General features: G+C 44.1%; 2 protein-coding genes across 8 annotated transcripts in view; both read right to left on the bottom strand.

The window, feature by feature from the left end:
- Nucleotides 1–417: 417 nt before the first annotated feature.
- CBFA2T2 (CBFA2/RUNX1 partner transcriptional co-repressor 2) overlaps nt 418–26,132 on the bottom strand; it is a 162,342-nt gene continuing 136,627 nt past the window's right edge. For 2 of the 7 annotated variants that reach the window (XM_047744978.1, XM_047744980.1), the window contains exons 7-12: nt 24,175–24,260; nt 22,723–22,918; nt 16,327–16,395; nt 14,248–14,316; nt 10,154–10,344; nt 418–5,217 (exon numbers count right to left, since the gene is read on the bottom strand). In XM_047744978.1, coding sequence (XP_047600934.1) covers nt 4,918–5,217; nt 10,154–10,344; nt 14,248–14,316; nt 16,327–16,395; nt 22,723–22,918; nt 24,175–24,260 — 911 coding nt within the window. In that variant the 3' untranslated portion in view covers nt 418–4,917. The remainder of the gene's footprint in view (nt 5,218–10,153; nt 10,345–14,247; nt 14,317–16,326; nt 16,396–22,722; nt 22,919–24,174; nt 24,261–26,132) is intronic. The other 5 variants (XM_047744981.1, XM_047744983.1, XM_047744982.1 and 2 more) reach the window with 3 other exon arrangements.
- LOC125108825 (40S ribosomal protein S15a-like) lies at nt 12,138–12,659 on the bottom strand (the record flags this gene model as incomplete). The annotated part of the gene is made up of 1 exon (XM_047745166.1): nt 12,138–12,659. A coding segment is annotated over one exon (522 nt), but the record flags the coding sequence as incomplete, so codon positions are not given.

The following is a 26,132-nucleotide window of genomic DNA, read 5'->3' as shown; positions in this document are numbered from 1 at the left end:
GTATGTTAAAAATTTCTAAGGAAATACATAAGAGCTACTAGGAAAAAAGTATCTACAAGTCCACTACCCTATTTTGCACTTTCTGTGGTTTATTTTCTGTATTGGAAGATCACTTAACAGTGAAGAGAAGTAGTAGGAGTGTCTGGAAGCTGCTGCTGCCCTTGACCGCAGGCCCAGAGTGGGCAGCCAGCCTGACTGGCCTGGGCTCCCCGCTGGCTTCCCAGAGGCCTAGCAGCTGGAACCAGCTCCTCAGCAGTACCTCCAGCTTCCACTCGCCTGGGTGCTCTTTAGGCCGTGGCATGAACTCCTGGAGGCACCACCGCAAGAGGAGGGGCGGACGTGGAAGCCTGCCGGCACGATGATACCCAATGTGCATGCCCCCTTCCCTCCCCGTCCCATTCCAGCCCGAGTCAGAAAAGGAATATAGCCTTTTTATTGACTACTTTTAAGTAGAACAAACTAAATACATATTTAAGTTTTGGTTCATTTATACAGTACATTAAATAAGTTATGCACAGAGTTAAGTAACAAAAATTCCTATCTGAGTAAAATGACAAAGCACAGAGAAACCAGACTCCCGCATCCTGTGGGTGCTTGCACATTCATCAACCCCCCTTAAAACCATGCTCGGAGGCATAGTTTTCTGTTTATTTACATTACTGGCTTTCTTTTATGGATGGAGCTTTTGTAGCTTCATCAGGAACTTGGAAAGCCGTGAAAGTGGACGGAAGGCTGCTGAGCCAAAGAGCACTTTCAATCATCCGCCTAATGCTTATTGCTGCTTGTCTCTGCCAACTGCAATGAGGGACGGGGCTGCCTCTGCTGGCCGCCAGCTGCACCCGCCCTATTTGGTATAAGCATCCATGAGTGTACACTGGGCAGTTGTGGGCCGGACCAGATGGGGTCTTCAGGGGAAGTGCCATTTCTGGGGCCGTGAGGGCAAGGGGGATGCAGGGTCCACCCTCAGGCCTCCTAACCTTCTCCTGGCTCGCGATGGAAAAGGTCACCTGCACCATCATCTTTGGAAATGAGCATGTCGACGCACATGGGCAGAGGCAGGTAATCAATCAATGTTTTGGTTTCACAAGAACTAGACACTCAGAGCTGGAAGGACCCCATTCAGCAGCTTACCCAGCCCCCCCCCCACCAAGCCGGCCCTCTGGTCCATGCTGGAACAGTCCAGGTCCCTCTGGCTTTACTTACATTTGGTTCAAACACGCCACCACCCAGTTCTCTGCAAATAGCTTAAAAAACCCCAAAAAACCGAAAACCAAACCAAACCCCACCCCCCCAGATCTAAGTTGGCTTGGTCTACTGACCTGGTTCTGACACCAGTTCTGAAGGCGGCTTTGAAGATGTATTCTATATTCAATGATTTATTCAATCTGTAATCCCTTCTACAGTTTCCAGGACAAATAGCTACCTGGTCATTATTTATACTTTCATTCTGAAGAGCTCACTACCGAGTAATTCCAATAGTGCTGCTGAACCTTCACTTTCACTTGCTTTGACTACCAGAACAAGGTCGACACCCTCTGCAAGCAGATGGCAGCCCTGGGGATCAATCTGACTTTGGAACAAGGCCACACAGTACAGTGTAGATTTTCTGTCTAGAGGCTGAAGATGCACATGTGGACACCAGGAAGCGAGGAGCTCCTGGTGGATGAACAGGCCCAGACTGGGAAAGGATGTCCGCACTGCAGCCAGCACGGCACTGACCTGCGCTGGGTAGATGCATCTGGTTTCCAGACTCAGATCCACTAAGATATGTAGGACTCAGCACTGTCCAAGATTCATGGGCTCTGAGACCTCAGGGTCACAGGACTGTACCTGAGCACAGCTGCTAGATGTCCACCCCTGGAGCTATAAGCACCCTCAAAAGTGCAAGTCCCACGCACATAACTCATAGGATGGTCTGCCTATTCCTGAGCGGGTGTAATTAACCAACTTCTTCCAGAGTCCATTTTCACCACTGAATGGAGTCAGGCGTGATGCAGGTGGTGGGGACCCAAAGGAGGACGGAGGGTATGAAGTTCCAGACCTCAAGTATCCCTCAGAACATTTAAAGATGGCTCCCAGTTTGGCCACCTCAGCCTTCTCTGGTTTCTGCAACCATTCCTTGCACACAGAGGACAGTCAAGTCCCATCACTCCTCAGTGTCCCTCAGTGGGCAGTGCTGAGCACGGGCCTCGATCTCCAGACGTGCTCTGATGGGTGGGCAGGCACGTGTCACATTTGCTTTTCATTTTTACAGTAATGTCAAAGAGCCTGGGGCTGCCCTGATGAGACCTTCAGTCTTGATCTTCTTGGTCTTTTGTCGTCCCCCCGCCCCAATATTGCCTATCAAGGCTGGTCCTCTAAGCAGCCTGATTATATCAAGACATTTGAAGTCTAACAACATGAAAGTGGGAAGGCTGAACCTGTACTCCGAACCTGGGAGCTGGGATGAACAACACTGCAAACCAAGTGGGAAGCTAGACTTGCTGCCACCCCTTCAACCCTCCCCCTGCTCCGCCCCAAGACAGTGCCCCTCCTCTTCCCAACCAGAGAACAGGAAAACTTCAGAGAGGGGGAGGATGAAGAACAGGATTCTTTACATCTATGGAGATGCCCTAACAACCTACATGTGAAAGTGACCAAAACTTAATAGCAGGAAGTCTGAGAATTGCACTACAGTGTGGGCTACTGCCCAGCCCGTCAGCTTGGCCTCTGGGCAGCGCATGAGCAAAGGAGTCCAGAACAGCACCACAGGAACCCTGCGACCCCGCGGTCGTTACAGCCGCAGCCCCCAACGGTCGGCTAGGAGCTGCACACTGAAGTGAAACCCTGGCTAGAGGAATTGACACTGAGCCCTCATGAAGAGGCTATTGGTTTCGGCTCTTTATTCCATCCAGGAAAAACGTGAGCTAGCCCGGGTAGTCTTGTGGCCACTGACAATGTAAAGAACCTGCCCAGGTGTGCATCTTGCCACTGAAGACAGAGAACTGGGGGCAGATCCAGCGGGCGCCACGAGACGACCTCCTGCTCTGATTTACAGGCTCCGTCACCTTCTCATGGGACATCCCAGGTCTTAATAGAAAGAAAACACAGACAAGTCCTGCCTGGGGTCCTCATTTCATTCCTGTTGGAAGTCAGGATGCCCCCACCCATTGCTGCAGTTTAAGGAATTCTACAATAAAATAACATCATTCATTCTCTGGGTATATCTTACTTTATGCAATGGAAATCCAGGTATTTTAAAGGTGCCTTGCATGAGTTTCTCTGTAAGACAGAAAATCTTTAGGTAAAGTAAATAGGGACTTAAAAGTTCTCACAGTAAGCTACAGGTGTATGTGAGGATAACGCTACTATGCCAATCCCTTTTCGTTGATGAGACGGAGACATTTGATTTCACCCTGGTCAGCAAACAGGAGGGAGCCACCTAAAGCCAGGCTTCATGGGCCAGCTGGAGCAGGGCCAACCAACTCACCCCAACTGATTCCTTGGGGCAAGAGGGTGCTGGAGGCCTGGATGTGAACAGAGAGAGCATCAGGGTCACTGGGCTGCCAATAAAATGCAAATGGCAGGGAAAAATGTGTGGCGGTTCCTAATATTTTAGGAGGGGTACAGGTGGTAAACATCTGGGAAACTCCCTGATGATGGGAAGAAAAATTGGTGAGCCTCTCTCAAAATGGCTGTCACCTTTTACAGAATTTTTCTGAGCTCAGAGGGAAGTTACCAAATAGATAACTGAGATTGTATGCCTGATAATAAATTGACGTAATATGCATTATGGATGAGGTTTGAAGTTTTCAGGTCCAGGAAGGCTGCTGAGATGTGACCAGGCCTTGACTGCTGAGGCAAGCCCTAGCCATAACAAATCATATCCTATGGGACAACCATAGCTTCCAAGGGGCCACCCACAGACCATGAGAAGAAAATCCACACAGTGATCTGGACACGCGTGGCCTCAGATAAAGGGACACAGAACAAGACGACTGCGCAAACAGCCAAGCGGTGACAAAAGGTTCTGCATTTCCAACAGATCATCCATTCAATGATTTGACGATACTAGTTTGGCCAACATGCTCAGAGAGAACAGACTATCCACAATTGAGTCTCATTCTCCTGCAGACCAATCCATGCGCTGGAAACTATTTTCTGCGTAAGCAAAATCAAGTGAGAGAGGAAACAAATGGGTCCCAAACTAAAGTAGCAAGCCAGGTTGGAAAACCTTGTCCAAAATGATCTGTGATGCTTGAAGGAAGTTTTGTTTTTCATTATTATGGGTGCTTTTAGTGAAATGGTGACTTTTTTTCCTGTGATTTCTGATCATCTAACAAGTCTGAACAGCAGGGTCGAGGAGAGAGTCCTGAGTGCTGCTTTTGTTGGCCCAAGTCCTAGTGGGGCTCATCAGTGGCATCTGCTGAGGGTGGAAATGGGGCTAAAGGAGCTACCCCGACAGAGGGGATCTCCTCCGCCGCCTGCTGTCAGCCTCCAGGCCTCTGCTGCAGGGTGGTGGGCAGGGAGGCAGTGCATGGGGCGAGCTGCCTCCAGCCTGGTGGGGCACATGTGACAGTCTCTGCTGCCTCAAGAGGCAGGCAAGGGAGCTGGTGGTCTACTCTGAAAAGGGGCCGGCCATGCCAGTTTCAGCTGGGACAGGAACCAACCCGGAAGCCCAGGAAGGAGGCAGCAGCTCTGGCCAGCTGCCCGTGTGCAGAGAGAACGGCACGCTAGCTTCCCCGAGGACGCAGACAGGAAACTGGGGTTAAGTGTCTGGAGAGGCCGTGGAGCAGTGTCTGCTGGGCTTGCAGTCTTCCTGCCTCCACTTTACTTTTTGCTGATGACCTGACAGCTAATTGCACTGGTTCAAACGGCCAGGACCCCTGTGCCATGTTCTGCTGCGCCGTGAGGTCATCAGAGGGAGGAAGTCTGGGCTCAGAGTCCGTTGGTGTCGATGGCTGTCACAGAGGCGGGCGTTGAGGAGCGGGAGGTGGTGGCCGAGGTCTTGTCCAGAGCCGGGCTGGGCACACTGCAGTCGGCGGACCGGGCTGACGAGCCCCTCCCTCCAGGAAGCAGTGGCCGGCCCTGGCTGTGGGGACTCTGGCCGTGCAGGTTCTGGCCACAGAGGCGGTGGTGCCGCTCCCAGTCCTTGTGCTGGCAGAAAGAGCCGCAGTAGCGTGCGATGTTGCAGCCACTACAGGTCTCACTGGCTTTGCGGCCACAGTTCCAGCAGTTCTGCAAGACACAGGCAAGGGTTAGTTGCTTGGATCTTGTGTGGGGAGAGCGTGGCATTTGGAACTACATATATCTGGGCTTGTCCTACTTCAACTGCTCTTTGCTGATGCGTGGCAGACACACACGCCTCTCTCAATTTCCTTCGTTGGTAAAAAGAGGCAAACTGCCTGCCATAGGTTGGCAGGACGGCAAGACGAAGAGTGCCAGGGAAGGGCGGTGGTACGTCTCCCCTCCTGCCAAAGGCACCTACTCTTTGTTTTGACTCCTATTTAACCCTCAGTGACCAAATCAAACTCTGTCCCAGGGTCCCTGACACAACACATGCACACGTGTGTTTGATCATGTTTTCTCTCTTGCTGATTTCCATAGAGGAATGATCTTGACTGCTTCCACCGACAACACCGATCCTTTAAAAAGGTCACCTGTCAGGGGACCAGGGGTGCAGGCAGTTGTGCAACTTCTGTACCCACTCTTCTTTCAGTCATGTCTCATCACAGGTGGATTGGGAGTCAGAGGACCACTCGGGCTTGTTTAAGGGAGCCCCCCAGCACCTCAGAACTCAGTGCCCTGGAAGTTCTGCTGCTACTCTTTGCACTCGCCAAGGAAGGGGTAGGTACTGCTGGGTTTTAGCAGAAACTTGGGGGGCCAGCGGGTGAGGCAGGGAGAGCATCGACGGAAAAAGCACTGACTGTGACAGAAGGTGGGCGCCAGTGAGACTTGGGTGAGCATCGAGGAGCAGTCCTGTGAAAGCAGCAACAGGCCGGTTGTAAACAGAGAGCCCTGTGCTTCCCCCAGTCAACTAGGACAGCAGCATGAAGGCGGCTGCCACTCGGTGCAGCTCCCAGCACCTGCCCCCTGGAAGTTTCCTTCCATAGGCTCCCGAGGACTCCACGAGAGCCTGCACCTGAGGTCCCCAGGAGCCACTCAGTAGAGAAAAAGCCTCTGGTACTGGCCAGATGAAACTACCAGGAAGAGACGGGGTTTCCTGAGGTGTCAGGAAGGACCGGAGCACCAGCTGGCCTCCTGCCCCCACCATAGCATCTCCAGAATGGCAGAAGCCCATCAGAAGCCTGGCCTGACCACTCCAAAATCCCCTCAGGGAAGAAAGACACTGTCCCCAATAAAATCTGGACACTTGCTCAAGTATAAAACAGGAGACAGATGCTTGGGGCCATCTAGCCCACCTTTTGCAGATGGGATACTGAGAGCCAGAAGGCAGGGATGTAGCTAATGCTGTAAAAATGACTGCAAGGCTATGCAAAGCCGGGCAGCTGAATCCCCTGACTCTACTCCACTCAAGGTACTCGTTTAGCTCTGAAGAGTTACAAAGGATCGCAGACTCTTCTAACCCAACAGAGTTCTCAGGAATTATAGTCTAGGGACTGCCCAAACTTGCCCAGCACCAACACCTGTGGGCCAGAATAGAGAGCAGATATCTTTCCCAGGATGCATTTATGGATCCTCACACAAACTACACTCCAGAGAATGTCATACCTTTCAGTCTGATAGGCTGAATCCAAATGATGCTTTGGCAGAACATTGTGGGGAAGAAATCAGGTGGTTACTGCCTACATGCGGCCGCCGTGGACACACAGGCCAATGTGTCAGCCCTGTGGTCAGCCCCAGCCGAATGGGAGAGCCTCTGCTCCCTCTCTGTCCAATCCTGCAAGAGCATCTCAAACCAGGACAGAGTAGTAAACCACGAGTGCTCTCACCTTGGCTGCCATTATACATTTATAATAATTATTTTTCCTGTTGTCTTTTTTTCCCCGACAGCTATGAGGTTTTTGCCAAGATATAAGGCAAAAGGTATATTATTGTTGTGGTCATGCTTCAGACCAGCACTTTGCAAGGCTGGAACAACCCTTATGGCTGAAGAGTCCTCTGTAGCTAGCAGGAGAAGGTTATAAACCTTCTGAGTTTACTGGCTAGGGAAGTCACAATGGGGATTCTAGAATTTCCTCTGTTAAGCACAGATCATCAGTCCCTGCCATTATTACAGGTTCCCCTGCTATCTGGAAGTGGAGCCTTGCTATGAAACCTTTCATAAGCTGAAATGGTGTGAAGTGGAGAAACAATTAGCATTAATTTATATGGAAAAATTTTGAGTGTTCCCAGACCCAAAAAATAATTTTCTCTTAGGCTTTTCCTTAAGACACATTTTGCTAATGGATGCATAAAATAAATTGAGATAGAACACAGATGCTCACAGGCCCAGTTCAAGGCTCTCACAGACGGCCGCAGGGAGTGGAGTTCCTGGGGAAGGAGCTTGGCGGGGCCAGTCTTGCTGATCAGGGCATGTGCTGGGCTCTCCGCATAGCAAATGCTGAACGCTATTTTTGCTTTTTGCCTTTTCTCATTAAAGTGAAAGCCTCTTCAGATTTCTTTCAGCAAGTGAGAATAGATACTAACACAGGCCTCTTGTAAAAGCAAAGGCATAATGTGAACTTTCAAAAAGTGAGGGATGGGGCACCTGGGTGGTTCAGTCAGTTGAGCAGTTGCCCTCTGGCTCAGGTCATGATGCCAGGATCCTCGGACTGAGTCCCGCATCAGGCTCCCTACTCGCGGGAAGTCTATTTCTCTCTCTCCCTGCATTCTGCCTATCTGTGCTCTCTGTCAAATAAATTAATAAAATCCTAAAAAAAAAAAAAAAGTGAGGGATACCTGTACTCTGTAAGTGTGGCTTGGGGATTACCTGTATCAAAATGGCCTGGGACTTGTCAAAACCCCTGGGACCCTTCCCAGTCCCCCTTGACCTTATTGTGAAGCTGGCCCAAAGGAGAAATGACTCTCCATCTTATAATCAACTGCTAGCCCATTAGGTTGGCAAGGAAATCCAGGCTCAGAGCATCAGGTGCCCCGTGGCAGAGATGAGGGGACTCCTCACTCCATCCCTCTGCCTGAGGCACTACAGGGGAGACTCGTGGAGTCTGGCCTCAGAGGCCGCCGCGGTCTGGCAAGAGCAGGAGCTGCCCCAGCTTATATACATATGGTTTTACATCGTAACAAAATCCTTTGTCTACACAGTACAATGCCATTTAAAAACACTTCCACAACCATAATCTCGATCTCATTATATTTTGTCAAAACTATGAGACCAGCAGGACAGGGGCTGCTACACACTCGCTATACAGAGAAGGAAATGGGAGTCCTTAGGGAATGCTGTCCGTGTGGGGGGAAGCGGGACTAAAACTCAGGGCTCCTAACCTCCCGTTCTGGGCTCCCGCCATTATACCCCACCACTTCTCAGAAGAAACCCCAGAAATGCCTGCTGGACTTCATGCAGAATTTTCTGGATGAAAATAAAGCGAATTCATCCCTTCTGGCCCAATGCAAACTAACCCATAGCTTCTATCCCTCCCCCACTGTGGAAAGAGTTTGCTGGGATGGGTGCCGGTGTGAGCCTCACTGGCAGGTCACTTTGTCCACTGTTAAAAATGATAGGACCTTCACAGCACAATGCTATAAATGGAGAGCTGGGATTTTTTTTTTTTTTTTTAAAGATTTTATTTATTTATTTGACAGAGATCACAAGTAGGCAGAGAAGCAGGCAGAGAGAGAGGAGGAAGCAGGCTCCCTGCCGAGCAGAGAGCCCGATGCGGGACTCGATCCCAGGACCCTGGGATCATGACCTGAGCCGAAGGCAGACGCTTTAACCCACTGAGCCACCCAGGCGCCCCTGGAGAGCTGGGATTTAAACCTCACAGTCTAGATCCAGAACTCATGCTCTTAGCCAAAACGTTCCCCTCCTTTTTTGGAGGCAGATGCAGTTGAAGATAAACAGATATAAAAACAGGTAAATATGAATGGATACTGATGTAGACGCGGATGGCTACAGACAGAGAATTAAATATGCACAACAGAAACAGGGAGGTCACTGCTCAAAAACAATTCCAAAGGAAAAGTAGGAGGGGAGGACAAGAAGAGGGTCAATGGAACTATTTTCCCACAATTCAGAGTCCTTGTTGGGGTGCTACAATGAGGAACTTTCCCACATCCTCCGTGAGGGCCACGTGATACTTAGTCATGTTCCTCTTCACCTGCTAGGCCTGGCACTACTATACCGCAAAGTGTCATTTACAGAGTGAGACAGCAACATTTCTGCTGTTTAAACAGAACCAACAAAAAACCCCAAGTTCTTTATGTCTTAATTGGTACATGGATCTGCCTACTTTCAGAAACAGGCTTGTTTCAGGACATAAAGTTTATCTCAAAGCCGGAAAATGACTGAAAGGAAAATTACAGAATAGCTTTATTATATTCCAAAGGACTGTTAACGATGTTTTTGTCATCTGCTTTTTTCTTTTCAGTTTTACTTTCGTCCTCACTGGTACAAGTGTCCTGAGTAGAAACAAACTGTGTGCTGGGCCCTGGGTCTTGGAGAGGTGGGCATGTCTGCCTGATCTGTCAGTTCAATCCCTAAAAGACCTATCAACAGACCAAATGCTATAGGGCCCTGCATCTCCTTACCCCTACCCTGGCTTCAGCACTAAGGGATTCCATCAGTGAAATTCCTTAAGCCACAGTTTCCTCTTTGTAAAGTTGGAACCCAACAATACCTACCTCATAGGATCACTGTGAAGATCAAAGAGGCAACATGCACTTAACTCTGTGTCTCCTCCTCATGGAGAGCCCACTAGTCAAAGGTGGTCATCAAAATTATGTAAATCCACAAACTCTGTCTTCAGGGTGTTTTCAAAATTGAAACTGACACAATGACCTACTTTATATAAGAATATAACAACTAAGAAACAAAATTCTTCTGGTACTTGATAGATAAAATGATGTCATCTCGTTCAAGAGCTGCCCTTTTTGTCGTACTGCCTAGCACTTAAGGAAACAGCGGGCTAGGTGACTGCAGCTGCCTCAGCCCCAGCCACCACCGCACCACCCCCCTGCCCGATTCCCCGGCCCCCAGGGGTAACAGAACTCTGACCTCTGTTGACTCTTCCTGCTCATTTATGACGAGGAAGGCATCTTCTGCAGCCTGTCGTTTGACGTCCGCTATGGTTTGCTCCATCCGAGCTCTCTCCGTTGCAATCACTTCAAAGGCTTTTTGCTCTGCCTCAGCAACGGCTTTCTGTACTTCTGACATGGCCTGAATTTTCACCTTATTCACAGCTTCTTCTAGAAGAAAGTGACAGTAAAATCAACTGGCCGAGAAATCTTTTCCCTCCCACTCCCTACCACTTGCAAGAAGGCACAGAGCTGAAACAAGAGGACTTTTCCAAAAATACAGAAGGTTTAACATATGACATACACACTCACTTTTGTTCTTATACTCACTTGTCTGTTTATGTACTCATTTGTTGGGTTTGTAGATGGTGGGAGGCACTATGCTAAGGGCTAGGGATACCGAGGGGACTAGGACGTAGTCCTTTTCACCTGCTTGTGATCAAGTACACAGGTGTCTTGGGATCCATAATATATGTCAGTACAAGAGATAGAGTTCCAAGGAGAAAAGTGGTCAGCTCTGTAAGTGGCAGGGAGGATCAAGAAAATGCATCTTGGTTGAGATGGTAGGTGGAAATGGTACCTGCAAAGTCCTACAACCCATGCTAGGGATTTTGGCTTTTCTTCTAAAGAAAACATGAACTCCTGAAGGGTTCTATGTACGGAGGAAGGCCTGAAGGCAGAGACGGCCTGCAAGACACTGGGGCAGTAGAAATCCAGCTGACAGAAGCGACTCTGAATTCAGGTAGGTGCAAGTGGCATGGAGGAAAGGATGAGGTAGGATGAGGCTGGCAGCACCTAAGGGTCTGGAGGTGAAGGTGAAGAATGACAGTGCTATGAAACGAAACAGGTACTAAGCAAAATGCCATGTGGAGGCAAGTGAGAAGACTGAAGTGCGTCTGGGACATGCAGGTACAAATGGCCAGGAGGCAGTTAGGTATAGAAGAATGAACAGCAGAGCAACGTGGGGTACAGATCTGGGCATGCCAGGAGCCTGGGCTTCCAAAGCTCTGTCCATAATTGATATTACCCCACTTGGTTCCTGATCACTTCCTCCCATCACCACCATCCTGCTTGGTTTCCACAGAATGGACACTCCAAATGGCATACACTATGCGTTGAGTCTCATCTCCAAGACCTAATGTGAGTGACCACCTTTTTGGGCCCACAAGACTAGAAAACCCAAAAGCCTAAGCCTCCTTTATGGCTTGGCTCAAAGAAGATCTAAATAAAGTATTCTAGGATGCCATCCTACATCTTTTCATCTTATCACTCCAGCCTTTAAGAAAATCTGTTTTCACTTCAAAGGACAAGGATGATGCTGAGCTGACTTGACAGTGAACTCCATGCTTCCTTTACTCTTGGTACCTACACAGGTTCACTGTGACCCACCATTGCTACCCTTCACAAAACTCTCATTATTTTCCAGAGAGGTGTCTTGATCAACATAATAACTCCCTGACGTATATTTTATCCTCTCAAATTAAGGGTCAATCAGCAAGAGCCACAGTTTGAATAACTACCTTGCTAAAGTCACCGAAGGTCACAGACAACACCACAGCAGAGGAAGGACTCAAATCCAGCCAGTTCAACACCAAAGTTTAGCTCTTAACCATAGTTAACCAATGGTACCTCCCAAGCAGGAAATCACTAGTTATCAAGGAATCTTACGCATGGTAGTATTTCTCTCTACCTTAACAACTGCTTTCTTCATTTCCCGTAATCCTATTCCACTTCTTGATAATAAAGCTTTCCCCATTTCCAACTACAAAGATTTTTCCAAGCTGCTATATAGTTTCCCAAATTATTATTTTTTTAAGGCTTATTTAGAGAGACAGCGTGAAGAGGGAGAGGGGCAGAGGGAGAGAATTTTCAAGCAGGCTCCCCACTGAGTGTGTAGCTTGTCTCAGGGCTTGATCCCACAACCCATGAGATCATGACCTGAGATGAAACCGAAAGTCGGACACTTAACCAAGTGAGACATCCAGGTACCTCCAAATTATTATTATTATTTTTCCATTGAGGCGTTTTATTTGCATGTATGTATTATATCCCTCGAAAAAGAATCCCAGGATTTTCCCTCCTGTGTGTTTTCGTCTTTCTTCTTCATGGTCCATGATGCCAGCTGACGTTGTCAGTACAATGACACCAAACTGGCGGGACAGGAGCAGGTTATTCTGCCATTTTTCTAGATCTTTCAGTTGTACATCAAATCTGGGGCTGATCACTCCACACTTGTTCAACCTGCCTGTGAGGTTCACAACAATTTTCCCCACTCTGTGATCATCAAGGATTTCAAATTTGCCAATGTAACCGTGCCTCATCATCACAGTAAGAAACCGGACGATGACTTTGGAGCATGGCCTAGTAAGAACCTGGCGTCTGCCTCTCTTTTCAGCACTGTTAATGCTCTTGAGAGCATCTGCCAGGACATTCATGCGCACCACAATGGCGGCAAGGAAAGATGGCGTAAAGAGCCCTCCAAATTTTTTTTTTTTTTAAAGATTTTATTTATTTATTTGACAGAGAGAGATCACAAGTAGACGGAGAGGCAGGCAGAGAGAGAGAGAGAGAGAGAGAGAGAGGGAAGCAGGCTCCCTGCTGAGCAGAGAGCCCGACATGGGATTCGATCCCAGGACCCTGAGATCATGACCCGAGCCGAAGGCAGCGGCTTAACCCACTGAGCCACCCAGGTGCCCCCAAATTATTTTTAATGGCAAAATAATACTTTGTGGTGTCACCCTATAAATTCACACAGAATATACTAAAAATGGTTATCTTTATACATATTTTTGTTTTTTTCAACAATTTGTGTGGCTAAGTCTGGATTATATGCTTTTGAGAGGAAGAATTCAAAGACATGAAATAAGAAAGATTGTAAGAATTTGCATCTACCTTGGCTCAGTCAATAGGCTGTGAACTCTTGACCTTAGGGTTGTGAATTCGAGCCCCACGCTAAAAATAAAATCCTGGAGCACCTAGGTGGCTCAGGTCATGGTCCCAGGATTCTGGGACTGAGCCCCACGTAAGGCTTCCAGCTTAGTGGGGAGCCTGCTTCTCCCTCTACCCTCTAGCACATGCTCTCTCTCGTACTCTCTAATGAATGAATAAAATCTTTAATAAAAAGTAAAATAAAATCTTAAAAAGCTCTGCACATACTCAAGGTTGGTCACACCTAATACTTTCATATATAAATCACTAATGAATTATTCAGAGTCATCAGCAAGTTCCCCTAAAAACAGGTCAATAAATATATGTCAATAAAGACTCTGGGGCCTAATCGACCAGGGCTGCTTTATCTTACATTTTCCTACACTGCCAGTCGAATAAACATTCTGCAGTATGCTTATTTGTATTTCCTCACAATTTGTTCATACCTTTTGTCCATTTGTTTATAATGATCTTGATGCTCCCTAAAGAGTCTTTATGAAGGACAAGCATTAACTTTTGCATAAGTAAATTTTATCTTAAGAAAATAACTATACTGGACTACAAAAAAAAAGATCCTGGAAAAGGGAGTCTAGAAGGAAAAGAAGTCGTGTCTGGACAAAGATAGAATTAGGAACATGATGTTAGTTTCACCCACTATCTTACCACAAGAGGCAGACCCACTCTCCTTTTAGTCTTCTAGAAAATGAGGCCCATGCAGAACAGTCCTGACAAAGCTGGGAACAATGAGGGTGAAAGGAAGAGTGGAGGGCTGTTCCAAGGCCAGAATGAACCAAATGTGATCGTGTGTGAACAGAATGTGTGTAGATTCGAGTGAAGATAACAGGCAGAAATGAACTGAGCTACATGCTCAGAAATAAGGCATATAAATAGGGAAGGAAAAGTTGGTTATTTAACGCCTACGGATGACCCAGCAGAAGAGTATGCAAGGGACTTAGTCCACCTAACTCTTGACCTGCAAAGTGACATGAGACATAGTATAGGTGTATGCGAAAGTTGGAAGGGGAGAGGCAGGAGCCTAGAGTTCTGAGGAGAAAGTAATGAGCCATCCACGTTTCCCCGAAACATGCACTCCATGTTCACACAAATTAGTGAGTACGTGCGACCTAGAAGCAGACAAATACGTACCAGTTTTTTTCCAAAACTCCACAGGTACGTATCCTGTTCCTGGCCTACTGTTGAATTCTCGCTGCGAATCTACAGAAGGAATAAACAGAACAGGGTCAGAAGCGGTCTATAACCAACATGCTTTATTTTTATGGAAAATTTTAATGAAAAATCTGCTAGGAGTTAAAACCTCTCTTTCGCCTCTTAGAAAGATTCAAAGATATATCTTCATTTAGTGCAACGAACATTCTGATAAGGAATAAAATCAAGATTATAAAAAGTACAGTTAATGTTTAGTTCTAAAACACACACACACACACGCCCACCTCAAACAGTAACAGTATTTCAATTAAAAAAAGTAAGATTAAAAGTGATCTTCACTTTCTTCTTTTATCTGTATGTCCTTATTTTTTCCCTATAACCATGTATGTATTTTTAAGATACTCCCTAAAATGTAAATACAGCTACAGACAGGTACTTAAGTGAACAGATATGTGTGGGTATCCCTATCCAATTTAACCACCCCATCATGTACAGGTCTCCATCAACTGTTCTGAAGACATGTCAGAGAACATAGCTTTTGTTTCTTAGCAACTCTGGATTTTTTGGGGCGGGGCAACTCTGAGCTTTTGCATGTGATTTAAGGAGGCTTCTTTTAAAACTTCTTAAAATGCTTATAAACAAATAAAAAGCGAAGTAGTAAAGAAACTACTCTGATCTGAACAGTGCATTTCAAGTATACCCCAAAGAGGCACCCCTGAGGGTTGTTGGGAAGGGCATAAGGGTGAAGGGTTTTACACGCACACACACACGCGCGCGCGCACGCACACACACACACACACACACAATGTTTATTGTGATTTTAAGATATAATACTTTATAAGAAGTGGGTCCATTGAGTTTTTTTTTTAATGAGTCAATCCCAGTAGACTTCCTCATTTCCTTATGCTTTACATTGAGGCTGATCTGAAAAGCAGATTTTATGCTCTCGATACTCACCATCCATGGTGCAAAGAGGAATCAGGGGAACAGTCAGTATGGGAGGAGAGGGCAGCCTGGCATGAAATGTTTGCTAGAGGAGCTTTATAAAATGGCTACTCCTGAGAATGCCTGGCAACTGGATTTAAACTGGTCTGGGAAAGGGAGGGAATCTTTCGTATTCCAGGAGCTATCAGCACAAAGAACCCACTTCTATATTCCCTGGAGAGCTAGGAGGGGAAAATGAGGCTTTTTAAAATCATGTAAGATACAAATAAAATTACCATTTTATTATTTTTTTAATTTTTAAAAAATTTTATTTATTTGACAAAGAGAGATCACAAGTAGGCAGAGGCAGGCAGAGAGAGAGAGGAGGAAGTAGGCTCCCTGCTGACCAGAGAGCTGGATGCGGGGCTTGATCCTAGGATCCTGAGATCATGACCTGAGCGGAAGGTAGAGGCTTTTAACCCACTGAGCCACCCAGGCGCCCCTAAAATTACCATTTTAAAGTGTGTAACTCATTGACATTTAGTACATTCACAATATTGTACAACCATCCTCACCATCTAGTTCTTGGGAACATTTTCATCAACCCAAGAAAGAACCCCTTAGGTTTAAAATACTGATAATACTAATACTTTTTGTGACACTGGGCTCTCTAGGAAGCACTACTACTGTCAATAAAAGGCAAAGAGAAGGGCTCTCTTCAACGAGGGTGAGGTTCCTGATTCACGGAGCCATTTGTCTAACACCTAGAGACTCAAGGATGAGACTCATGAAATAAATATAGGGAAAAATCTAGAATCAGAAGAATCAATGTGACAGAAGCTAAAGAAGGTAGTGGATCAATTTCAGTGGAATCTTAAGTTAGGAAAACCAGTGAGAAAAAAGGTTTGAGCATGTAGACAAGCTACCATTGGTATTAAATGACAGAAGAAACACTTGTTTACTTGTGGGGATGTGGGCGAAGTCATGTCTGACCAACCAAGAAAAAACCACTTCGTTTCAGTTATCACATGCCCTGGTTCTATCTTTTGCATCTGCGCAGTCCCCAGTATTTTATTTCACTGACAGATGTATAAGGTAAGAGGTATTTGACCCTAAAGGAATTTCTCCACTTACTCAGAACACAGCTGGAAACTAGAGACATTTTCATGGTATTTCCAGAAGCCAGAATAACTGTTTTTATACCTTTAATTCAGAAAGGGACAGAAATTAGGATTTTTAGCTGGTTCAGTAAGAAAAATAGAGTCTCAGAGGCTACTGTAATAAAGGCAAGACAGATAATGCAAATAACTGGTTAGAAATGGGCTATCAAATGGTACTGTGGTTATATAGCAGAATGCTCTGGTTCTTAGGAGAAATAGAATAAAACATTTACAGATGAGTGTCATAATGGTTTGGGGGAGAGTGTACCTACCTAGCTACCCATCTATAATGGGGTAAAGCAAACAGGGCAAAATGTGAAAAACAAGGTGAATCTAGGTACAGTACAAAATGTGTACTCTTTTAACATTTTTATGTGCCTGATAATCTTCAAAATAAAAAATTGGGAAAAATGTTCTTTAAGTATATGTACAGAAAATTCTGTAAGAATAGACTAATTTGCTAATAAGTGAGCCTAGGGGAGCAGGAAAGAAAAGGTGCAGTGGCAGCAGGATTTTCACTATTTATAGGTTTCCAAATTGCTCGCCGTTTTTACAAAAGAATCTTATTTTAGAGAACAAATTAAAATACCCAAGGAAAAAAAAGTGGGTCTAACACGACCAGATATTAAAACACATACTAAAGCTGTAATTATTAAAAGTTTGATATGGCACTGGTAAGCGGTAGAACCTAATGGCTTAAAAAGTGTGTGCTGGTTCTGGAACGCCATACTTAACAATCCTGATTTACTAATAATGAGACCACTTTTGGCCAACTTTTTAATTTATTTAAGCCTCAGTTTTGCCATCTATCAAAGAATGTAATAGCAGTTCTTATAACTCAACAGCTTTGAAAGTACATGTGAAAGGTTTAACACTGGCTAGAACACAGTTAAGAGCCCAGATAAACTTATTAACTAATATAGTCGGAAAGATCAATGAAGAAAACTGGAGTATTTAACAAAATGGAGTATCAGATAATTATATCATTTCACTATCTAAAGGATGGGTATTCATTATTTGCTGGTAGGAAACTTTAAACAAGTTGGGAAATTTTAAGTTAGATAGCTAATACCCAAACACAAAGTCTTGAATATAATACAGATGTATCTGTTGTACACTGGATGGGGATCAAGGTCAAGAAACAAAATATAAAAGGAAGTGATGGATTTAATTCCATAAATATTAGCTATCTCATCCATCAAAACAAACCAAGATGGGATGGGGGAAAAAACAAACAAACAAAAAATCAAACCAAGATCAAATGAACAAAAATGACTATATTCACAACCTATTAATTTTATAGCTAAGAATATATATCCTAAGGGAAAGATTCAAGAAGTTTGAAAAATTGTTACATATAAAGATTTTAAATACTGCTTTACTCACTGAAGAACAAAAATAAAACAAACAAAAAAGAGATAATGTTCAACAGCAAAAATGGAATAAAGAAATTATATTTACAAGGTAGAACGTTGTACAGTTATTGAAATTATATTTGTAAAATCTTTAATGATGTGAGAACAGGCTTAATATGAACTTACATTTTCTAAGAAATAATACAAAGCTGTAACAGGATTCTCAGATATATTTCAAAATTCTTCAGGGTGGGATGAGGAGCTAATAAATTTCTTTCTAAGAGATTTCTTTCTAAGTTTCTGTATTTTCTACAATGAGCCATGTAATTTCAACTAAAAATGATGATGATGATCCCATGAGACTGTTTTGGGATATATAAAGCAATGCTCTCAACTCTGGAAGCCCAGTTCCCATCTCAGTTCAATTAAATCAGAATCTTGACAGGGGCCAGGGCATGGAATCTAACGGGCACCCAGGACTAAACACTCAAGAAAAGTGCCTGATTTAGAATCTAGGGTTCATAAGTGAAGTCTTCAAAACCATACTGGGAGGACCACCTCTCTGCCGATCTTATGTATTCTCTATTGTAACACTGGTAAACTTTCTTTCTTCCAGTATTGCTACATCCAGATTTTTCCACTGTGGGCATTACTGACTGACCAGCCATTTCACTCTTTTAACTGCCACCCCCACATCACCCCAGATACATTCACAATTTCTTCCCCTTCCACTCCCTCAGACAGAGATACTCAAATTGTGTTACACTAGTAGTCAACATTCACAGTACTGAATGTAAATGCTTATCACAGCTGAGTCATGTGGTTCAGATTCTGTGAATCTTTATATCTTCCTGATCCCATTTTTATTTTTTATTAAATTTTTTTTTTTAGATTTTATATATTTATTTGAGAGAGAGAGAGAGAGCACGTGCACGCATGACAGGGGAGAAGGTCAGAGGGAGAAGCAGACTCCCCATGGAGCTGGGAGCCCGATGTGAGACTCAATCCTGGGACTCACGGATCATGACCTGAGCTGAGGGCAGTCGCTCAAACTGAGCCACCCAGGCGCCTAGCCCCCCCACCCTTTTTTAGAGTTAATAACTGCCTTGTTTAGTCAGGTGCTAAATTTCTCATGTAATTATTTCTCATTCAACCTCAACTTATCTTTCTATTGTATAAATATTTTTAAATTTCATTTTCTTGAAATCTCCAGCAAGCTTTCAGGCTATTCCAACCTTAAATGCTTTCTAGGTTTGCTAAACCCTGAGGCTTATGACCCTCCCTCACCAGGTTAGGGATTTCCTTCTGTTCTCTCTTTTTTTTTTAATGATTTGTTATTTATTTGAAAGAGAGAGCAAGAGACCACAGAGGGAGAGGGAGAAGCAGACTAACTGCTGATCAGGGAGCCAGACTTGGGATTCCATCCCAGGACCCTGAGATCATGACCTCAGCCGGAGGCAGCTGCTTAACCAACTGAGCCAGGCAGGTACCCCTCCTTCCGATCTTAAGATGGGTCCTGTTTAATAAATTCCATGTCTTTCACTCTGATTTACTTCCCTCTTTTAGGGTATATCCTACTCAACTGTGGTAGATACCATGATAAAGGGCAATACAGAGGTACATTTTTAAAAAACATTTACTTAGAGCAAGTGCACACTAGTGGGTAGAGGGGCAGAGGGAGAGAACCATCAAGCCGACTCTCCACTGAGCACAAAGCCCGACATGGGGCTCAATCTCAGGGGCCATGAGATCATGACCTGAGATTAAACCAAGAGCCCGATGCCTAACCAACTGAGTCATCATTTTGATAACTGAGTACATTTTTTGAAACTGAGTACATTTTTTTTTAAAAACTGCAGTTTGTTAATCAAACATTTAATGGTTTTGGTCTAGTACAGAATTTTTTAAAAAAGATCTATTCAATTATTTTAGAGACAGAAACAGAGTATGTCCTTGAAACTGGGAAGGAGTGGCAGAGGGGGGAGGAGGAGAATCTCAAGATTCCACGCCCAGTGTAGAGCCCCACAGTGGGGCTTGATACCATGACTGAGACCCAGACCAGCCAAGTGGAGTCGGATGTTCAACTGACTGCAACGTCCAGGAGCCCCAGGTCTAACACAGAATTCGAAGTTAAAATGACTTTCCTTCAGAGTTAGTTGTCTTCTAACTTTCATGATACGGATATTTGTTTCTTCCACAGTGTTGTTTTAATTCGTAGACTGGTTCAAGTTGGAATACTGCCTTTCAGTTCTGGATAAATTTTTTTACTTTTTCAGTAACTACACTACTTTCACTGTCTGCTCATGGTTTCTAAAACTCATCGGATTTGGATTAGATGACTAACAAGTTCATAAAAATACTAATGCATGGTTTGCTGAAAAAACTATTAAGTGAACATCCATAAACCTTTTGGTCGAGACAGACACTTCCAGCAACTCCAAATCCCCAAGAGATGAGTAATAGTTAAGCCACAGTGCTGTTCAAAGGATGCTAGTCAGACCTACAATCCTGTCCTCAGAAGAGCTGGTAAAGACAATGAGCACTCACTCTGTACTCTCCATCACCCACAGCCTCCACCCCAAACCCCCAGAGAAAACCATTCTCTTGATCTCTATGATGATCACTTTCTTCAGTTTCCTTATGCTTTTCCTACTTATTTATGCATCCTTAAATAAAATTCCAAAATATATCCCTTGTTGTCTGAACCAAATTTAACCCTGAAAATATTGTAAATCACCAATGTTCAGATACAGGGACCTTTATTTTATTATTTTAAATGGGGAAAGTAATAATGCTATCCAATCTCTAGTCCATTTCTCTGAAAATCACCAATATACTTAAATACTAAACACTTAAATAATCCACAAGCGGTTTCTGCATAACCCAAACATTTAAAACATGAATTACCCCAAAAAGCTAAAAACACCCATAAACCACGAATTATCTAATTATTTAAAAGTCACTGGTACGTCTGTGTGCTATGCCAAGAACACGACGAACTGTAGAACAGTGCTGTTCCAAATGCTACTCTATAAACCACAAAGGTCCCATAAAGAGACAGTGAACTTAGGCCAGACTGCACAACCACCATGTCTCTAAGCACACTGCTTAAGGTAGAGGGCTCTTGCCAAAGTAAGTAAACAGCACCCAGTACATGCTGTGGCAGGCCCCTTATAGGATCATGGTCCAGTAACAAACTGTTTTTGGAATGGCTCTAGTCCACATTTTGAATTGCATGATTATTGAGGATATGAACGATGCCTTCTGTCTACACTGCAATGAACACGATAGAAGAGAAATAAAAAGTAACATAAAAATACAAAATATAGGGCGCCTGGGTGGCTCAGTGGGTTGGGCCTCTGCCTTCAGCTCAGGTCATGATCTCAGGGTCCTGGGATCAAGCCCCGAATCAGGCTCTCTGGTCAGCAGGGAGCCTACTCCCCACCTTCCTCTCTCTCTGCCTGCCTCTGTGCCTACTTGCGATCTCTGTCTGTCAAATAAATAAATAAAATCTTTAAAAAAAATACAAAATATGTATACTATGCATAAATGAAGATACTGAAACAGATGAACAGAGGGTAACACAGAGCCCCCAGGAAGACCTGCCACGGGGGCTAGAGAAGAGCTAGCTCAGGACCACAGCTCACCCTGTCCTCTATGCTGCTCACCTAAACACATGCAGACTGCCTGGGGCAAGGTTTGGATTTGGATGGTAAATTATAGATGCTTCTTCAAGTTGTGATGGGGACTATTTGTGAGGGTTCAGATGGAGAGGGTCTCTCTCTCTCTCTTTTTTTTTTTTAAGATTTGTGGAAGGGGTACGGAGTGTGGTCCTTGGGTTATCGAAGTCTTTGTCTTTTAAAGTCTTTTTTAGACTAACAGCTGTTGTCTGTGGAACATGCTAGATCTGCCATAATAAGAGATTCACTCTTCCTTGTGAAAAGAGGGAGCTTATAGTGGGTGGGTGAAAAAAAAGTCTAATCACAGATGGCCCCTCATATAGCTGTCTTTGGAGAGGGCGACATTTTCAATTACTAGATGAATGAGATAGAGCACTTTTGAGGAAAAAGCTGCGGCATCCTGCATGTACCCTGGATTGAGAGAATAGTTGTTTGTATCTCTGCTGCTTCAGGCTGAGAAGAGGCAAGATGGGACAACCTAGCTTGGTATAGTAAAACTTTTGATAAAGGCCTCCAGGGGCACCAGGGTGGCTCAGACAGTTAAGTAACTGCCTTTGACTCAGTTCGTGATCCCATGGTCCTGTGATTGAGGCCTAGGCCAGGCTCCCTGCTCAGTGGGGAGCCTGCTTCTCCCTCTCCCTCTGCCCTTCCCCGCACCATACTTGGGCTCTCTCTCTCAAATAAATAGAATCTTAAAAACAAAACAAACTACAGGCCTCCAGACAGAGGTCAAGAAATGGTATTTTCCAGGATGGGGAGTGGGAGGGAAAGGAAGAACATTTTTAGATTTTCAGGGCTACCACTGAGAATAAATGTGATGTACATGAGAGTACCTAGGTCATTCAGCCAGGGTGACTTTTAACAACCTTTCTTTGATCATCATTTAGCACATAGAGAGAGAGTTAAAAACAAAATCACAAATATTCTCATCATCCACGAGTTAGACAGTATTTTTTGAACATGCCAGGTACCGAATCCTTGACATATTTAATTATTTACTCTTCATCATCACCTGGGTCTTTCTAACTTTACAATGTAGCACCATCTTCCTTTGAAGGAAAATACAAAAAGCCTTCCCTGCCGTCTTTCTTTTTTTTTTTTTAAATAAAGATTTTATTTATTTGTCAGAGAGAGCAAGCGAGCACAAGCAGGGGAAGCAGCAGACAGAGAACAGGCAAGGGAGAAGCAGGCTCCCCCCGCTGAGCAAGGAGCCCAATGTGGGACTTGATCCCAGGAGCCTGGGATCATGACCTGAGCCAAAGACGGGTAATTAACCACTGAGCTACCTGGGCAGCCAACCTTCCCTACCGTCTTAAGTGAGACTCTCCCCCTTACCATTGCTGAGAGAATCTGCGCTCCCAGGACTGTGCTGCCTGGAGACCAACTCGCTCCCTGTCTTCCTCATCTCTGTGTTTTCGTTACACCGTCTTTTCCAGTAGTTGAGTTCTTCGCGATCAGATTCCTGACAGCGCCGCAGAACGGCCATGGAGCGCCTTGTCTTCTCTACCATTTCCATAATGCAATTCAGAGCCTAAGCCAGAGAGGAAATCAAATAGAAGTAAGATTAGGACTTTCAAATAACCAATACTGAAAATTAAGGACTGGTAATCTATAAAGAATGAAGGCTTCAGTATCTTACAGATTTAGCCTATCAAGCCTACATATGAAAGCCATGCTTAACCTTCTTTTTACTTATTTATTTAATCGGGGGAGGGGGGCGGGGGTGGGGAGAATCCTAAGCAGGCTCCATGCCCAGCACAGCCCCAGCCCGAGGCTCGGTATCACAACCCTGAGATCATGACCAGAGCCAAAATCAAAATCAAGAGAGGGACACTTAACTGACTGGAGTCACCCCTGCACCCCTTAACAGCTTTTTAAACAGCTTCTGTTCCCTTTCTGTCTCTCTGTCAAATAAATAAAAGTCTTAGTAACACTTTTTGGATTCTTCCAGGATGAAGGAGCCAGAGTCTTTCACCATAATATAGTCCTTTCAACACTATGGTGAAACCACCCTCTCATTTGTTTTTGGAGAAGCACCATTTATTTGCATACACACTAGATCCTGTGATAAGCACCTTACATATTATAACCATCCTGCTGTGAATTTATTATTATTTTTTTAAAGATTGTATTTATTTGACAGAGAGGGACAGTGAGAGAGGGAACACAAGCAGGGGACGCAGGAGAGGGAGAAGCAGGCTCCCCGCTGAGCAGGGAGCCCGACATGGGGCTCGATCCCAGGACTCTGGGATCATGACCCGAGTTAAAGCAGGTGCTTAACAGCTAAGCCATCCAGATGTCCCTGTTGTGAATTTAAGTAGTACAGTATTCTTTTTTTTAAGATATAAAAAACAACTTGCCCATCACGCAAAGGTAGGAAGTGGCAACACTGCGACCTGAACTCACAAACCTGTTTTTAATCATTATCCTTTATGATTTCGCTTGGTCATATCCCGAAGTGATTACCCCACTACAAAGGTTTAGGAGTTACTCTTAGCTCTCTAGCTAGGGGAGTACCAGATAAATCAAGTTTATTTTATTTTATTATTGTTATTTTTTAAATAAGCTCTACACCCAACATGGGACTTGAAGGGCTTGAATTCACAACCCTGAAATCGAGTTGCATGCTCTACTGACTGAGCAAGCCAGGCACCCTGATAAATCAACTTTTTACTGCAGAGACACTGTGGCTCTGGTTAAGTTCACTTCAGGCTTATACACTCCATTATTATTGGTAATATTAAGAATTAAATGTAATAGGAAATTATACACCGTTAAGAGTCGTACATGATCAAGATGTTTCCATTCATCAGCCCATTCTCTTTCTGTCAAACGGTGGTCTACCAACTCATCTTGATAGCCTCCATTTAGACCTATTAGAAATTAGAGATTAAATTTGATGATAGAGGGAAGAATTCAATAAACAAAATTCTACCAAGTAAATACACACACATCCATACCAACTATGAACACACTACTAGGGCAATGATTTACAATGGTATGTGGGACCCACAAAATGACATAAAACCACCATTAACAACAAAAAATCACATTTAGAATATATAAAAAATCTGACAATCAATTATGAAAGACAAACAGCCCAAAAGAAAAACAGGCAAAAGAAACATGTAAACCACAGACAGAAAAGCACAAATGGCCCATAAACACATAAACAATGTGAAGACCTTCAAAGTTATAAGCAGTCACAGTGCAAATAAAATCGTCACTAAGATAGTATTCCATATCCATATACTGAAAAAAATTAAATTGTCAGGTAATACTAAATGTTGGCAAGGATGCAGCATAATGCAAATAAATACTTAACCTTAATTAGAATGGGTACAGTACAAACACTTGGAAACAACTTTGTATTACCAAAAAATATGTATATTTTTAAGTAAGTAAGCTCTATGCTCAGCACAGCGCTTGAATTCACAGCCCTGAGGATTAAGAGCTGCATGTTCTACCGACTAAGCCAGCCAGGCACCTCCCACAAAATATTTTTTGTATGGTTTTAATTTATAATGAAATTTGCAAGAATGGAATGACTGTGTGGATCAAGGGTATACTCAAGAGCTGTCCACTATTTTGAAAAATCCTGTCACATATGACATCACTGCTCAAAGTCTTGAAATCATTAGTATAACACAGCTGTTACAGTCTAAATTTGCAGGTGTTGTATTGATAGTGATCTGGTATCTCTGTAAGCACCTGCATGCATATATATATATATATATATATATATATATATATATATATATATATATATATTATATCTTCTTGTGAAGTCATGCCTAAGCACTAACATATTTTAATAATTTCTTATATATTATCCTCATGGGTCTAAGACAGGATACAGTATCTCTAACTTTCATTTCAGGAGAGCGGAGAGCAAAGGGAAGGGGCTGCAATGTATTTGTTTAAAAAGGAGAGGGAGTAAATGGCTTGGTAAGAATTAAGAACTAGGGCATATGAGTTGAAGAGGACTAGGGAAAATGAAGGAATCTGTAACCAGCCCAGAAGACAAATGGTTAAACCTAAAACAAACCACGAAGAAGAGTACTGAAGATCTTTCACATAGAACATTTCAAGATTAAAAAAAAAAAAAAAGTTCTAGAATTGTTAGAAATTAAAGGAAAATCTGACCACAATGCAGTTACAGCTAGATTTCAGCACATTTCTTTCTCAAAAAGTAATGGATCAAACTAGTTAAAAAGTATGTAAGAATACAGAAGAAATCAACAGCAAGCCCTGTTTTTAACAGAAAGAGGGACATAGGAGAAAAGGGATTGGAACATACAGAACAGCTGCAAAGGGAGGCGCCGAAGCATATCAGCAACGTTGCCAAGCTTTGGGCATCAGAGAGCTGGGTCAGAATCTTGTCTCTAGCACTCACTCTAGCTCTGAGATTTTGGCCACAGTTCCTTTACCTCTCATCTCTAAAAAAGGGATAACAACTGCATGGGACTGTGAGGATTGCACGAGATAAGGTCCATATGATGGGCATATACTGCAATCTAAGCAGTACCTATAAATGCTGGTAGCTGACACTGTTGTCACGGCCCTCGCCATTCAGCTACCACTGCATGAAGCCAGAGTCCTACTATGATAGGATACAGAGGATACATGCCTCTGAAAGGTGCTAGCAAGCTGAGCTGAGCCTAAGTCCAAATGGGGACAAGCAAATGTGCTGCAAATTTTTTACTCCATGGGGTACCCCACAAACAAAATGCAGGGAAAGCTCC

Source organism: Lutra lutra, chromosome 9 (assembly GCF_902655055.1).
Source record: "Lutra lutra chromosome 9, mLutLut1.2, whole genome shotgun sequence".
Taxonomy (NCBI): Eukaryota; Metazoa; Chordata; class Mammalia; order Carnivora; family Mustelidae; genus Lutra; species Lutra lutra.
This window is presented reverse-complemented; position numbering and strand designations above follow the sequence as displayed.